Below are 17,920 nucleotides of genomic sequence, written 5' to 3'. Positions count from 1 at the left end.
TTCAACTTTGAGCCTTACTTGGTAATCTCTATGTAACTTCAACAAAGTTTTATAAACTTTGGGCAGATATTATCGCTCATTTATGATGTTCATAATACACTAATAATTCTATTTCATTGCCACCATCTTATTGCTGTTCCTGTTTTCACTGAGTGAACAGAAGTAAAAGATGAGAGAGATCTGAGACACAGAAACGGTATCGCCCAAGGTCTTGGTTCCCTTATCCCATTTCCTAATCTCCCAGACAAGCTCTTCTAAAAATATTAACATAAAAGCCGATTAAGGGGCATGGCCAAAAAAAAGGCTAGATAATTAGAGCCAAAAGCTCATTGGTCAGCCAAGTCTTGACCAAGAGCATGTTTGAGTTTAACAAAAGTGCATTTGCAGAATTAATACACTGTAATGACTTTTTGTATAAATCTAGAAAATTTTGTTTGAACTGGTTAATATTTGCCTAAAGCACAAAAAACTCAATACTTGAGATAATATTTTCCATTACTAAAGAAAAATCTACTTTGTTATAATTGAGAAAATTATTTGAGGATACTACATAATTATAATAAACATAAATCCATGCATTATTTTAATGTTTCATGCTTTATGCAGAATTGAATATTTATTCTGATTCTAAAAAAGGTATTGTAGCTAAAAAAAAATAACACAAGTTGGTACCTGAAGTAACACCTGGCTATCCCACGATAAATGTGTCCAATTTCAATGTTATTTTCTTTCTCAGTATTTCAGCAAGGTTATATATAGTTTTAATAGTCAAACTATCATTTGAATGCTATTTAAAAATAATCAGATCTGCTCCAAATAGGTTTATATCATTTACCAAGATGATACATTCTGGGGCCAGCCCCATGGCCAAGTGGTTAAGTTCATGTGCTCTGTTTTGGCGGCCCGGGATTCGCCAGTTCGGATCCTGGGCATGGAACTATGCACCACTCATCAAGCCATGCTGCGGTGGCATCCCACAGAGAAGAACCAGAACGACTTACAACTAGGATATACAACTATGTACTGGGGCTTTGGGGAGGAAAACAAAAGAAGATTGGCAACAGATGTTAGTTCAGGGCCAATCTCTCCTCACCAAAAAAAAAGACAGATTCTGACTTTGAGGAAAACTGCTGACCATTTATATGATCTAAGAACTAATATTTGACTTATAAATTCTAATCTCATCTTTTGTACACTGAGGAAAGAGATTAACAATTTTATCCACATCAAGATGCTTGTTTTGCAGGACTGATTCCATCTCTTTGAATAGTTCTTTCTCCAGTTTCTTCCTGTTGTCCAACATTGTTTTGGCTTTTTCCTGAACAATTCAAAAATAAAAATAAATAAGCACACACTCACACACACAAGTCTAATGCAAATTCCAACCCACCTCTGCAGACAAGGTTTGTCCACTCTGGTTTCTACTTCTGATTTGCCTCGCCTCCTCCTATTCCTCAGATATAGAAGGAAAGAAATTCTTTGGGAAAATCATTGTTCCAGATTGAATTAATGTATTAACCCAAAACTATTAGTTATTTTAGTAGAAAAAACAAGAATAGTTATGTAGGATTAGTCTATAAGCAAGAAACCTAAAAGACAAATAACGAGGCAATTGAAAATCTGGTATTAATTGTATATGGGGAGGGTTACTGAAAATTGAGGCTGAGATAGGTTTATAAATTTGAGTCTTCTATATTTAAAACCAATATTATCAGATAAAACAAAGGAAACAGAAGAGTAATATTCAAGGGAAAGAGCAACTAAAAGAAAAGACATTTTTTCTATGATTCCCCTTGTTTCAAGAAGGGAGCCAAAAGGTCATAACTCTTGGGGCTGGCCTGGTGGTGTGGTGGTTAAGTTCATGTGCTCCACTTTGGTGACCCAGGGTTCGCAGGTTCAGATCCTGGGCGCAGACCTACACACTGCTCATCAAGCCATGCTGTGGTGGCATCCCACATACAAAATAGAGGAAGATTGGCACAGACATTAGCTCAGCAACAATTTTCCTCAAACAAAAAGAGGAAGATTGGCAACGGATATTAGCTCAGGGCCAATCTTCCTCACCAAATAAATACATAAATAAGTTATGACTTTTACAGAAAGGAGTAATTTTGAAGTTATTGATAAATTACCATGATCAGTTATAGGTAGGTACTGAGAGAAAAAGTATATAAGAAAGTTACCAGAAAGTGAGCATAATTTTTAAAATTTGAACCACTATGGGGCAGACCTCCACAAAACAAAGATTCGTAACCTTAACATGGACTTCAATATGAAATTGTATGCATTCTTTTCTGAAGAAACACTGCATTTCATATCGGTGGAGAAAAAAATGGATTTTTGTCTATAAATGGTATTGGAATAATTGGTCACCTCTTTGGAAAACAGAGTTAGAATCCCTACTTCATGACATACACAAAAGTAAATTCCAGATGAATTAAAGAACTAAATATTTTTTCAAACACACACATACATACTGGAAGAAAATACAGAAGTTACATTTACTTTGAGGTGAGGCAGGCCTTCTGAAGCATGAAATCAAGATGCCTTTAAAGAAAAGACTACCAAATGTAACTGACAATTTAAAATTTTTGTCTGACAAAAAAGTTTAACAATAAACTGAGATTAAAAACTTGCAGTATAACAAAGAGTTAATAATATTCACATACTTTTGCCTCTTTGAGGCAAAAAAGAAAAACAGCCAAGAATCAATTGAAAATAGGCTAAGGAAAAGAATAGGCAAGTCATTTAAAGGGAAATACTGGGCCGGCCTGGTGGCGCAGCAGTTAAGTTCACACGTTCTGCTTCTCGGCGGCCCGGGGTTCACCAGTTTGGATCCCAGGTGCAGACATGGCACTGCTTCACAAAAGCCATGCTGTGGCAGGCGTCCCACATATAAAAGTAGAGGAAGATGGGCACAGATGTTAGCTCAGGGCCAGTCTTCCTCAGCAAAAAGAGGAGGATTGGCAGTAGTTAGCTCAGGGCTAATCTTCCTCAAAAAAAAAAAACAAAATAAAAAATAAAGGGAAATACTAATGGCCAATAAACATATGAGAAGATTTTCAACCTTATTAGTAATCAAGAAATGTAAATTAAAACTACCAGTAGGATGATGATTGGATAAAGAAGATATGGTGTGTATATATATATACACACACACACATACACACTCACAATGGACTACTCCTCAGCCATAAAAAGAGACAAAATCATCCCATTTGCAACAACATGGATGGACCTTGAGGGTATTATGTTAAGCAAAATAAGCCAGACAGAGAAAGACAAACACCGTATGATTTCATTCCTGTGTGGAAGATAAACAAACACATGGACAAAGAGAACAGATTAATGGTTACCAGAGGGGAAGGGGGTTGAGGGGTGGGCATAAGGGGTAAAGGGGCACATTTATACGGCCACTGACAAATAATAACCTATAAATGAAGTTTCACAATGTTGTAAACTATTATGACCTCAATAAAAAAAATAATCCCTGCCCTCATGGGGCTTATACCCTGGTGAGGGGAAACAGAATGAAAACAAGTTAAGAAGTTAAATACATAGAATATTGTGCGTTGAAAAGTTCTGTGAAGAAAAATAAAGCAGGGTAGGTTGGAATTGGTTCCTATTAGTTGGAGAATATGCAAAATATATATAGACAGTCATTTTTCCATTCAAAACTCCCCGATGTATGAAAGCCACCTTTCGAATAAATACTCAATTATTTGGAAAAAAATAAACTACCAGTAGGATTGACTCTCCTAAGACATAAAAGTAGTTATTTACAGAGCCAGGACTAGAAGCCCAGCTCTTTGACACTTCTTCCCTCAAATTCTGTTGTCTTTCTACTACTTTATGTTGTCAATCAACATTTAATGCCTATTAAATAAAGCCTAAAATAGTAACAGCTTTTAAATTTTTCTTCCAATAGTACTTTGAAAATGTGAATCGGCAATTTAATTTCATTTAACATACATTTAATAAGTCTACAAAACCAACCTCCCAGAAACGATATTGAGGGGGAAAGGAGCTGCGAGTTCTGGAGAACTATCATAAGCAATGCAGGCAGTGTGGAGGCCACCCAGGGAGGCGCGAGGGGGTCCCTCCAGAGCAGACACTCTCGGAACACATCACTCAAGAACTTGAGCAAATGTGAGAAGAACCAGAGGGCTCATCATTTTTCACAGCGCTCTGCTGAATTTGGAGGATAAACCAAGCCCAAGGAGTGAATGACACCTCTGACCCGGTGGATTGGGCCCTTGTCAGTACACTTAATGGACGCTAAGAACAAGACGCTTGCCTCTCCATGCCACCAGGCTAAAAAAAGCGTTTACACTGTAGGTCAAAGGTGAAAACAAACTGGTCAGATAAAGCAGGAGTAGTGTCAAGAATTCATAGCAAATAGGAGCTTTAAGCATGAGCAAGATGAGGGGAATGGCATGGCAACTATCTCAACAGACTACAGACAAAAGTAAATAAATAATTACCTGGAGAAAACTCACTTAATTCAGTTAACATAGAAAGAATGTAAAGGTATAGACCTTGATGAAGTAAAAGGAGCTACGGGCAATAAAAATCAGGAACTGATAGCAACAGGTGAGAAAAGGTAGGAAACGGCCAATCTTTTCCTCCATTGCAGGGAATCAATGGATGGTGCTGCAGAAAGCCTTTGGGTAGCCTTCCATTTCCTTCCAATCTATTGTTTTTCTTCTGGCTCAGAGAGGGAAGAGGGTGGGAGGGCTGAAGAGGTATGGGTATTATAAAATTATTTGTCCATCCATCTATCTATCTATCTGCTTATTTCTGGAGATGAGATTTGGGGTGATGTTAACCTTCTATAATGCTTACATTTTAAAATAATAAGCACTTATCATTTTTTTAAAAATCCAACTCCTTAGTTATTATTAAGTCCATGGGGTGTTAAGTCACTTTCAATTAAAATTCTTCTGAGGCTGTATGATTTAGAACATTATGTAACAGACCAGGTTTTGTAATTTTTACTGTGACATATATACTAAGCAAGCTGGTTGAACTCTCCAAGTCTCAGATTCCTTATCAGTGAAGGGGGGATAATAACACTGACCTCATAGAGTGGTCGTGAAGATACAATGAAGTATTCCATGGAACAGTCCCACGGTGCTTGGTGTGTAATAAGTGCTCAATAAATGTTAGCTATTGATATTATATTAAATACGCTTCATTTCTCTAAAAGATTCATTACACATTCTTACCATTATTTTTAACCAAAAATAAAAAATAACACAGTTCTATAGTCTAAGTATCTAAACTATTTTTAAACTTATTTTTATACAAAGAGAGGAAAAAAAGCTGAAATTCCAAAGTTCAAAATATGGGTTGAATCATATTTTAAACTATTCTTAATGATAAAACAGAGAATATAATCTAATCATACCTCATTATTATCTACTGCTCCCAATGCCTGTTGATGTTTTTGGTAGAGTGGGTGTCTTCTGTCAGGCTTACTCTTAAAATGCGGCTTCTTTTTAATTGGATCTTCAAGTTCAAATGTTGGTGAACTGGTGTCCAATAGTTGTGAAATATTCGGTACAAATATGAAAGGCTTAAAAACAGACCTAGAAGAAAAAGTCTTTATTAAATTGGCATGTGGGGATACAAATAAATATTCAGCATTATTCTAAATCTTCTAAGATTACCTCTAGTAGAAGATTCGATTAAGTTGTTACACACTGATTTGTTCCATCATACAAGTTATACCCATGCCTGTCTTCCCTGCTACCCTGGGATCTCCTTTGGGGCAGGGGGCCATGCTTTATTTAGCCTTATGATTCCCATGGACCTAACAAAGGGCCTGGCGTATAAACAGTGTCAAGTGAAATTATTCTGTAAACTCCACACTTGGAAGGTAAGAACAATCTTCAATGTTACAGATTGAGGATTAGGATTTGAGATGAAAATCAGCAGCAGTATTAATAAAGGGGACACAAATTTCATTTCATTTTCTTGAAAAATCTTTAATATGAAAGACTACAACGCCAAGAGGTAATGAATATAAGACCATTTCTAAAGGTAATGTGCAATAAGTTTTGTAAGAGATATGAATGCCTTAAATCAAGATAGTCTATATGAATCCTACTTAAGATATAACTTTGAAGTATTAATGTTTTAAGTTTTACCTGTATGTATTTTCTAGAAATGAGTGCATGCGTAACGATCTAAATCCAGCGCAACTACATCATTTAACCTTTTCACTAACTGTTATTAATCATGTCATACTGTAGTACTGAAATCTGCATAAGAAAACCTATCTACTTTCTTTCCTTGATAATGTTCAATATATTCGGAGAAAGAGGGAGTAGGGATAATGGCATACAAGAAACTATTAACATTTTCGTCCCACAAAAATGAGAATTGTGATGGCAGTTATGCACATATGGAAATGGCTGATTAAAACCTGAACAGAAATTGCATCCACAAATTATTGTGGTATTTGTGTAACAAAAATTTAGCCTGACAAAAATCATCAACAGACTAATGATTCTGTGCTACCCCCGACTCCTTACTGGTTTATAGTATTTTGTGACTTCACCTCTCAGGATCAGGAGTCCCTGTAAAGAAGTGAATGCAGGGAAGGCTGGAGTCTTGAGGTAAAATAGAAACCATGCTTGCAGTAGTCAGGAATGCTCCCTCCATATTAATGCCACTTGGTTTATCTCGGAGAATTTCCATCATTGTTTCAAAAGTTATGTTTCCTAGGGAAATAATTTGAAAAACCATCAAATACATATGAATTTGCAGGTCAGTATCCTGCAATTATGAACTGCCTTCTCTACTGATAATACATAACATAAGATATTGGTCTAGGTATAAATTAAATAAGAGATTGACTATAAACAAACCTCATATCATAACTGTAATTAGACTCAGTCCACTGTCGCAGGGAAGATATTTTTTTGAAATACAAAATATACAAAGTCTCAAAACCATTATAACATAAAGGTAAAATCTCTGTAACTTCCTAAGAGGAAAGAATCAATAATGCAAAAATATACTCAATCTCGTTGCCCTTACAAAATTTTTTAAGGTGTATTTAGTTAGCAATGAACTGATGATTTCAATAACTATTATCTGAGTCTATCCGCTCTGGAAACCAAATATTTAGAAAATATTGTGCTTAGTTTCCAATATTATACAAGATGCTCTTTACAGAATAACAAATTATTTTTCCTGTAATAATTTCTGTGTCTGAAATTAATACTCTTTTATGAATGTAAATTGTAACCTGCGTGGGAATGAAGGAGACGAAACAGACTATTGGTTAATGGAATTTGTAAGTGCACAGTTCTGCTGGACTACTTTAGAAGTTTAAATGTCCATTGTGTGATGAAAATAGATGATCTTATACTCTGCTTTCTGCTTCCAAGTGTAAAGTTTGATAGTTTAAGATTTTTTTGAGAAAAATAGAAAAAAAATCTATTTTCTCTCTTTAGCAAACACAATATGTCCATGGTTACAGAGAGCATCAGAATTCCATATTTGGAAGGCATTTCCACCAGAAAATTTCAAAAGTCAATCATGCCTTTAGACAGCTCTGCTCCTTGCTGTGCATATCTGTAGTCAAAGATATGGCTCGAGATCTAACTACCTTGTGACAAGATGAATAATCTCACCCCTACACAATGCAGTCTTCCAAAAGTAGCCAAAACATCTTCTCACATGTCATAATTCTCTTCTCCAAAATCTATGATTCTCAATTCCTCCTGAATCAAATTAAAACTCCTTCAAATTAAAACTTACTACAAAGCTTAACTGAAATAACCTTTTCCTCTCCATCTATAAGCTTTCCTGATCTTTTGTCTATATTGGTCCTATCTCTGCCATTAGATTATAAGTTCTCTAAGTATAGGAATGGAGTTTTTCTCTGTTTAGTTCTCTTCATTCAACAAATATTTATTGAGCACCTGTTAAATGCCTATCCTAGGCAATGGAGAGATAGGTAGATAGACAGATATTGATAGATAAAGACATAGATATATAGATGTGTGAATGTAAAGAAGTGAAAGTCCCATGACCCAATTTCAACTGAGGTAACCACAGTTACCAATTCAAAAAGAGTTTCAGAATAGGTTTAAAAGCTTTCCTTTGAATAAATACAAGAAATTCTCATTATTGTAAGAAAATTGGTACCAGAAAACTGCCACTTAAAGTAACACATATAAAATGGGAATCAAAGTTTCATAGTAAATAGTGGAGGAAAAGGATTGATTGAGTCTTTAAAGTGAAATAAAAATATTACAAAAATAAATTTATATAAGCTTATAGTTAAAATTTAGTTTAAAATTTTAATATACTAACTCTGAGAACAAAGAATGAATCAAGTGTAATTTTTCCAACAAAATGGTAAGACAATGCAACTTTGATTATTGCAGATGATCAAAAAATAATTTCTGCAAAAATATTTGAAGACTTCATTAAGTTTCTCAGGCCCCTCTCTCAATTCAAATTCAAATCATTTTCTTTGGAAGCACTTAGTCATGTTATTGTCCTCAATTTTTCCTTCAGTTGTTAATAGGTCTAACTCTCTGCCCATTTTTATTTGTCAATGGCTTTGTATGTGACTTAAGCAATTATCCAACATTACTGTCACTGACTTCTTGAAATCTTACATCTTTTACACAACTTCCAGTTTGTATTTTTTTCATTGTGTTGTTGAACATTTAATAATCATTAAGAGACTGATCAACAAAAATGCTGACAGCAAAGCAGAGGAGAAAGATAATGTTAAATTGGGAAAGATGTCTGCATGAGGACTAATTTTATAAAGAGACAGTTCATCAGTGATTATCCTTACGTTTAAGGCCACTTTTGCTTCTCAATACAACCTTTGGAACTTTGAGGCATTGGACTGAAAATTTAGATAAAACAGACATCCCTCCTACTATCCATCACAGCTTTCTGCAATGTTTGCTTCATTAACCAGCTGATATATGACTAAAATCAGGTCATTTTTTTAGAACATACTTACATTTCCCCATTTTCTTCTATAGCCTCCTAATTTTATACGCTTGCAAAAAGTTTATATTTCTAAAAGTATAATTCTACTAGAAAATTAAAATAGGACTACTGACATATAATTACCTACTTGAAAAACTCAAGAGAATAGATTTTAAAACTACAAAAACAATGAAGTATCAGTGAGGTGTCCCATTAAATAGAAGAAAACACTCAACAGTTTTCTTATAGATCCAAAACAACCAATTAGTAAATAAAATAGACAAATATCCCATCACATTACCAGCAAAAAATATAAAATATCTAGAGAAAAACTTAAAAGTCAATGTGGAAATCAGTAATCTAAGCTTCCACCTTAACAAACCAGAAGAAGAGCAAAATAAGCCCAAAGGAAGCAGAAGGAAGGCAATAATAAAGACAAGAGCAGAAACCAATGAAATCGAAAGCAGAGAAAAAAGAGAGAAAAATCAATGAAACAAAGGCTGGTTCTTTGAAAAGATCAATAAAACTGACAAACCTCTAGCTAGACTGACAAAAAAAGAAGACACAAATTCCAAAAATACCAACATCAGGAATGAAACAGGGGTATCATGACAGATCCTGCAGACATTAAAAACTCAATAAGGGAACACTACAACCAACTCTATACACATAAATTGGCAACCTAGAAGAAATGGATCAATTCTTTGAAAAGCACATACTACCAAAACTCACTCAATATGAAATAGATAATTTGAATAGCCCTATAACTCTTAAAGAAATTGAATTTGTAGTTTAAAAATTCCCAGAAAAGAAATACCCAGGCCCAGACGGTTTCACTGCTGAATTCCATCAAATGTTTAAGGAAGAATTAACTCCAATTCTACACAATCTCCTCCAGAAAATAAAAAAGGAAAAGACACTTCCTGACTCATTTTACAAGGCAAATATTACCCCGATCTCAAAACCAAAGACAGTACAAACAAAACACAGACCAATATCTCTCATGAATATAAATGCAAAAACCCTCAACAAAATATTAGCAAATAGAACCCAGCAAGGTATAAAAAGAATTATACACCAGGACCAAGCTGGGTTTATTCCAGGGATGCCAGACTAGTTCAATATTAGAAAACCAATATAGTCTACCATATTAACAGGCCAAAAAAAAGAATCATATCAATTGACACAGAAAAGGCCATTTGATGAATTTCAACATCTATTCTTGATAAAAACTCTCAGCAAACAAGGAATAGAGGGGAACTTCTTCAACTTGATAAAGCTACAGTGAACACTATACTTAACGGTAAAAGACTAAATGCTTTCCCCTAAGACTAGGAACAAGGCAAGGACATCTGCACTCACCATTTGTGTGTGTGTGTGTGTGTGTGTGTGTGTGTGAGGATGATTGGCCTTAAGCTAAGATCTGTTGCCAATCTTCCTCTTTTTGCTTGAGGAAGATTGTCGCTGAGCTAACATCTTTGCCAATCTTCCTCCATTTTATGCGGCCCCTGCTCTCACTATACTTATTCAAAATAATACTGGAAGTCCTAGCCAGCACAATACTGCTGGAAAAGGAAATAAAAAACATATAGATTGGAAAGGAACAACTAAAACTGTCCCTATTTGCAGGTGACATGATAACCTATATAGAAAATCCCAAGGAATCTACCAAAAAAAACTCCTAGAACTAATTAGTTTAGCAAGGTCATAGAATAGAAGATCAACATATGAAGAAATAATTGAAACAATCTGAAATTTTGAAAAAAAAGTTCTCATTGAGGAATAATTTATTCTCTATAGAAGAGAAATTGAGAGACTGCTGTCTTCTTTTTGTTTGCTTGTTTGTTTTTAAAGATTGGCACCTGAGCTAACATCTGTTGCCAATCTTTCTTTTTCCCCCTACTTCTTCTCCCCAAAGCCCCCCAGTACATAGTTGTATATTTTAGTTGTGGGTCCTTCTAGCTGTGGCAGGTAGGATGCCGCCTCACCGTGGCTTGACGAGCGGTGCCATGTCTGCACCCAGGATCCAAACTGGCGAAACCCTGGGCCACTGAAGCAGAGCGCGCGACCTTAACCACTCGGCTACAGGGCCGGCCCCAAGACATTGTTGTCTTGTTTAGGTTGAGATTGCAAATATTGTAGGTCCAACTTCCCTTCTGGAATCTACTCTAAAGAAATAATCTTGAAATGCAGAAAAATCTCAATGAATATAGATGTTCACTGCAACATGATTTACAGTGGTAAAAGACTGGAAACAATCGAATAGTGAACAATACCATTGTTACTTGCATGTGTCTTTCCCACACTAGTCACTATGTTCCTGAAGGTCAGAGACTCTATCAATCATGTCTGCTGCTATGTAGTTCCATGCCTAACACAGAGCAAGTGCTCACAGAAGATTTCTTTAACAAAAAAAAAGTCATTATGGAAAACCTAGATAAATAAAACTATAAAAGTCTACTCAGGAACACAAAATAAAATTTCAATAAATGGACAACTATATCTTGTTCTTGAATAGGAAGGCTATTAGATGTCCATTCTTCCCCTAAAATAATCTATAATTTTAATTTAATTCCAGTCAAACCTCAAAAAGATTTTTTGGGGAGAAGCTCAAAAATTATTATAAAATTCATTTGAAACTAATGAACATTCAAAGATTGCCAGGAAAATTCTGAAAAAGCAGAGTAATGAGGAGTTCCTTGTCCTACCACATTAAAAAAAAAAAACATTATAAATTCACTAATATCGTTCTTTGGCTCATAAAACAAGTATTGAGCCCTTACTATGTACATTTACATTATTCTCAGTAAAACTGGACAAATACAGTAGTCTAATTTACACCTGGGTTTACTTAGGAGTTTAATATTTGATAAAGTTGGTTGGCATTTCAAATCAGTAGGGAAAAGATAATTTAATGTGGTGCTGGGATCACTGACTAATCATTTGAGGGGTGGGGAAAAAGCTGGAATCCTAATTCATACTTTATTTTAGAAAAATTTCAGAAGAATTATAATTTCAATTTACAAAATAAAACTATAATGTAAGATGTAGTTAACCATTTCTGTTACAGTCAAAATAACCTTTCTAAAAGTACTGTATAAATTCTAGAAACCATGTAAGTTCCATATGAGACAAAATCAACCATTTTATTATTAGTTTTCTATTTATTCCAGCTATTCTTTTTCCCTTTTTCTCCTTTCTTGCCCTCTTTTGAATTGTTCAAGTATTTATTATTCTACTTTTCCCATTAGCTTATTACTTATGGATTCTTTTATTATTTTACTAGTCTCTCCTGACCTATTACAGTCTGCTTTACACTAGTTCTCTACCACTTAGTTAACACAGGGGCCTTATAACGCTTTAACTCCATTACTGGTCCCGTCTTTTGTGCTATTCCCATACATTTAATTCTTCTGTGTTCCTCTGGGTCTTCTGAGAAGCAGATGCCACAACATGGGATTAAATGTACAAGGATTATATTAGAGAAAATGCCTGTGAGAGAAAATGGGGAGGGAGCCAGACTGTGACATGAGTCTGAACTTGGGTTTGGTAGAGAGGGAAGAAAGGTTGGGTGGACACGTCATAGACTGCCACACCATCTAAGGAAGCCTGGCAAAGCCGTCAGGGAGTCCTTGAGCCAAAATCAGCCATCAGAGGAGTCCCACACATCCCAGGAAGGAGACTGCCTTAGTCTCTCTGCCACTTTCAGTCCTTGGCCAGGAGCAGCCTGTAGGAAGAGTAGTCTTGGTACCATGAAATCAATGCACAACAATTTTGAACAACGCAGTTATGCCCAGTGGTCATAAACTTATTATTATTTTAAACAGTCAATATTCATTTAGTTTTATCCATGTATTTACTGTTTCCGTTTCTCTTCATTTACTCCGGCTTACCTTCTTTCTATCTGGGGTCATTTTTCCTGCCTGAAGAATGCCCCCCTAGTGCAAACTGGCTAGTGATGAATTCTCTGTTTCATTTCAACTTCATTTTGGGAGGATATTTTCACCGGATATAGAATTCTAAATAGGTAGTTATTATTTTTCTCCATCACTTTAAAGGTGTCATTTTACATTCTTCTGGATTCTCTCTCTTCTGTTGAAAAGTTAACTGTCAGTATTATATTTGTTACTTTGAAGATAATACATATTTTTTCTCTGACTGTTTTTAAGCTTGCCTCTCCTTTTTTCCCTTCAACAATCACACTAGGATGTACCCAGGTGAGGTTTCTTTTCATTTATCCTTCTTGGGATTTGTAGAGGCTCTTGAAGCTGTGGCTGGATGACTTTAATTAGTTAGGGGAAATTCTTGGCCAGTATCTCTTCAAATATTGCTTTTGCCCCTCCATATTCTCTCTCTCTTTTCCTGCTGGGACTACATACATGTGAAACCTTTTCACCAAGTCCCATATGCCTCTCACGCTCTTGCCTATATTTCTATATTTTCCAAACTTTTATCTCTCTGTTTCAATCAGGATATTTTCTTTGGTTTTTTAGCTTTTTTTTTTTTTTGAGGAAGATTAGCCCTGAGCTAACCTCTGCTGCCAATCCTCCTCTTTTTGCTGAGGAAGGCTGGCCCTGAGCTAACATCCATGCCCATCTTCCTTTACTTTATATGTGGGACACCTGCCACAGCATGGCTTGACAAGCAGTGCCTAGCTCCGCACCTGGGATCGGAACCGGCAAACCCCGAGCTGCCAAAGCAGAGCACGTGAATTTAACCACTGCACCACTGGGCCGGCCCCATGATATTGTCTACTGATCTTCCACTTCACTAATTTCTGTCTTCTGCTATGTCCAATCTGTTGTTAAACCAATATATTAAATTCTTAATTTCACTTATTATAACTTTACAGTTCTATTATTTCCATCTGGTTCTATTTTATAGATTCCTGTTCTCTGATGAAATTCTCCATCATTTCACCTAATTTTCTTAAACATACTAATTTGAGAGTCTGTGTCTGATCAAGCTAACACGTGGGTAACTGGTGGGTCAGTTTCTACTGTCTATTTCCTCTTGGTTTTCAGTCATTTGGTCCTGTTTCTTGGCATGTCTGATCATTTTTTATTGAATGTTAGACACTGCAGATGAAAATTTACAGAAGCTCTGCATGATATTTTCCCTCCACAGAGTTCTTAATTTCCTTCTGACAAACAGATAGAATATAGGTAGACTACCTATTGATCCAGTTGAGACTGGTCTATTTTGTTTGTTCTTACTCCTAAAGTGTAGACTTTCTGGGGTCTCATGAAAGCCTGGGGTATTTCCCAGGTCCCTTCTTCTTGGCTGGCCATCAAATCCACTTTTGTCCCTAAGGCCTTATGAGACTGAGAAAACCTCTACTTAGCTTTTTAGACTCTTAGCAGCTACTTTCTGCTTGATCTCTCAGTGTCTCAACCTACATATGTGCTGCTTAGAAGTCAACAATTGCTTTACAGAGAAAGTGTGACACTGACGGTCCCGCTCTTCTCAAAGTTTAGTCAGTCTTTTACCAATCTCCTGGATCCAGGTCCCTCATGTCTTAACTGTTTTGGCTGTTCACCCAGGCCTTCAAACAGTGGGTTTTATTTCTCCAGCTTTTTTTTTTCTTCTAGTTGTGTCATGTGGGATGCCGCCTCAACGTGGCCTGACGAGCAGTGCCATGTCCACGCCAAGGATCCGAACCGGCGAAACCCTGGGCCGCCGCAGCAGAGCACCCAGACTTCTCCATTCGGCCACGGGGCCAGCCCCTTTCTCCAGCTTTTATAGTTATTCTTGGGAGAGGTTAGCCTTATACTAGCTACTCTTCATAACCAGAAGCAGAAATCCAGCTGTGTGCTTGTAATCACTCCACTACTCTGCCTCCCATTTATGAAATACATCAGTCACTTTTTATCCTCAAGTCCTATCGATTCCTTAATGACAGTAATGAACATGGTAGACCCACACTGTAACAAGTACAGTTAAAAGAAAATAAAACAAAACATACAGTTCCTGCCATTTTCAGATAGTTTCTACGGAAATGTTTATTATTACATTAAAATTAGTTCTAAAGAAACAAATAACTTTCATTTAACATAGTTGGTTGACCACAGTTATTTGTTTCCTCTCTCCCAAAACCCTCTTACCATAACAGTAAAGGAATAAAAAATGAAATAACTCAAACACAAAGAAAGCATGAAAAGCAAGATTTTCCCACCATTCTCACAACATATGGGAATAATTAAAAGAAAAAAGCTTACAAGTCTATACCCAAATTGTTTTGCAACATTTTAAATTAAAATAAAATGGACTTCCATATAAAATAATTTAATGTTCCACCCTCAGTTAATCATGCAAGCACCAACTGTTTTATGCTAATAGCAAATTTTTAGTTTCTCCATAGTATACTATGACTTCAAATTCAAGAAAAACAATTTATAGTTAACTTGTTACAGAAGCAATATCTTTCTGTTATTTTGAAGAAATGCAGGAAGGAAAAAAAAGGGTGTACCTGAAAACAGCCCTTAATATTAAAACTAAATAAAGCAAAAGCCTACTATCTGCACCTAGCTATCAGACACACAGCCTCTGCACCTAGCGAGATTTTAAAATGATTCAAATCTAAATTCCTATAAATGGCAAGTTTTAATGAAAATAGTGTCAGAACCATAACACTGCAATAATACAGGTATTATGAAAATGTTTTCTGTATTCAAAACCTACAATTCTCAAAATGAAAGGAGGATTTACATGATCACTTGAGTAGGATAGCTGTAGGTAATCCACTAGCAAGCACTGAATAAGTACCGAGACTACGGTGGCAGGGTTCACTAAGATGAATGCAAAACACAGGGTGCAATTTCACTGCAATTTAAACTAGTTATTTAAAATACATGAGTGAATATAGATACAATTTGGATATATATGCAACACACTTAATAGCTATCAGGTAGGGATAGTTGGAAAGAGGAAAAGTAGGCTCTTCCATCTAGAAAAATCACGGGAAAAATTAACCATAATATACTAGCAGACAATTTTCTATGAAAGTATTAGAGAGACATTTATTCTTTTGGCAGAGTACAGAAAGCTGGATGAGCTGTACTTCACACTTGGAGAGGAAATAAGTTCCATGTCACACGCACCTATGACTATAATCATGTATGCATTTAAATCTGTGATTTAGTTATATGATAGTTAAATATACTAGAATTATTAGGATGCAGTGACTAATTAATTTATAATAATTTCTATCTATTTTTTCTTCCTTTTGTTCACTTACTTCAAACATTAGGATTCTTGACATTTTTCCTCTCCACCTTAATTATGTATTACTATTCTTCATTTTTTAAGAATACCTGCTAATTTCCTGACTGAGTCTTTAAGTTTACTGAAAAAAGTACAAAACAGTGATCTTTTTTAAACTATCTGCAAATTACAATTTAATTCAACTAACAATCCTTTGTTAATTTAATCAAAAACACTTATTAAGCATACACAACATACTAGTGCAAGACTCTGAAATAGGTGCTGAGAGAAATGTAAAGACAAATAAGCGAGTCCATTTTTTTCAGTTTCATAGAGGAGATAAACGAAGAGCACAGCTTCCTCATTTGTAAAATGAAGATAATACGTACTTCACACGGTTGCTTAAAGAAGATAACGTATTCACTTGCCACAGCATCTAGCCCTTGATATGCTTTTAATAAATGGGTGTAGGTGTTGCTGCAACTTCTACCCCTGTGTCTACTGTTACAAATAATACATCTAACATTGAAATCCTTAGAATAACATATTTTAGCATTTTCTACATACCAGTCCCCATTTTTAAAAGTTTAAATAACCTATTTATAAAATGATAAACTAAGAAAACTTGTAGAAAATTTTTCAAATGATAAGACATTCTTCTGGAAATTAAAATATAAGTAAGATATTCAGTACTTTGAAAACAATGATGTCAAGGATTCTAAAAACATTCTGTCACGAACTTTTTTCTGCCATACCAAGTAACCATCATGTAATTAATTTGTTTAATGAATATCTGGGAAACAAATATCAATCACTGATTGATTGATCTCTGAGTAGTTGCTTTCTGGTTGATTTATAGAACTATTTTATCCTTCAAGTGAAAGAGGATATATCAGTCACACATTTTTATTAATGGAAGACCCTTTTAGCAGTTATGTGCCACCCAGTAATCTTCTAAATAAAAGTTATTTTTCTGAAATTATTTGGAACCAAAGGGACAAAGGCACATTAGAAGTTATTTTTTAAGAGTTAATAGTAACTGAATATAAAAATAGGAAAAAGATATATTAATAAACATGTAATTTGTTTAAAAATTACAAATTTTCAATAATGATAAGAATATGTCTAATCTCACTAATAAGAGAAGTATATTTTAAAATAATAGCATGCCATTTTGCCTACAAAATTTATCACGGTTGAACAAAAATAATATCCTATATTGATAAATATATTAGAAAATGGGCATTGAATATTGCTGGTGGAAATTTAAATTGATGCCACTTTTCTGGTGGTCATCTTGCAATGTGTTTCAAAAGCCTTTTAAAAACATGCATAGGGGCAGCCCAATGGCCAAGTGGTTAAGCTCGTGTGCTCTGCTTGGGCGGCCCAGGGCTTTGAAAGTTCAGATCCTGGGCATGGACACGGCACTGCTCATTAGGCCACGCTGAGGGGGCGTCCCACATAGCACAACCAGAGGCACTCACAACTAGAATATACAACTATGTACTGGGGGGGTTTGGGGAGAAGAAGAAGAAGAAAAAGAAGATTGGCAACAGATTTTAGCTCAGGTGCCAATCTTAAATAAATAAATAAAAATAAAAACATGTATATATTTTGACCCCACAGTCTACTTCTAGGAACTTATTCTAGGAAAATAATCACGAATGTGACTACAAATAAGCTATAAACAAGTTACATAATTTTCAGTAATGAAAAAGTAAAAACAACCTAAATAAGAGAGAATTTG

General features: G+C 35.3%; 1 protein-coding gene across 3 annotated transcripts in view; it reads right to left on the bottom strand.

Moving 5' to 3' along the window:
- Window positions 1-990: 990 nt before the first annotated feature.
- Window positions 991-17,920, bottom strand: part of SCRN3 (secernin 3) — a 34,513-nt gene continuing 17,583 nt past the window's right edge. For all 3 annotated transcript variants that reach the window (XM_046658683.1, XM_046658682.1, XM_046658684.1), the window contains exons 6-8: window positions 6,566-6,728; window positions 5,411-5,591; window positions 991-1,318 (exon numbers count right to left, since the gene is read on the bottom strand). In XM_046658683.1, the coding sequence (XP_046514639.1) occupies window positions 1,148-1,318; window positions 5,411-5,591; window positions 6,566-6,728 (515 nt within the window). In that variant the 3' untranslated portion in view covers window positions 991-1,147. The remainder of the gene's footprint in view (window positions 1,319-5,410; window positions 5,592-6,565; window positions 6,729-17,920) is intronic.

This window comes from Equus quagga, chromosome 4 (genome assembly GCF_021613505.1).
Source record: "Equus quagga isolate Etosha38 chromosome 4, UCLA_HA_Equagga_1.0, whole genome shotgun sequence".
Classification (NCBI taxonomy): Eukaryota; Metazoa; Chordata; class Mammalia; order Perissodactyla; family Equidae; genus Equus; species Equus quagga.
The sequence above is the reverse complement of the archived record's forward strand: the minus strand, read 5'-3'. Positions and strand labels throughout refer to the sequence as shown.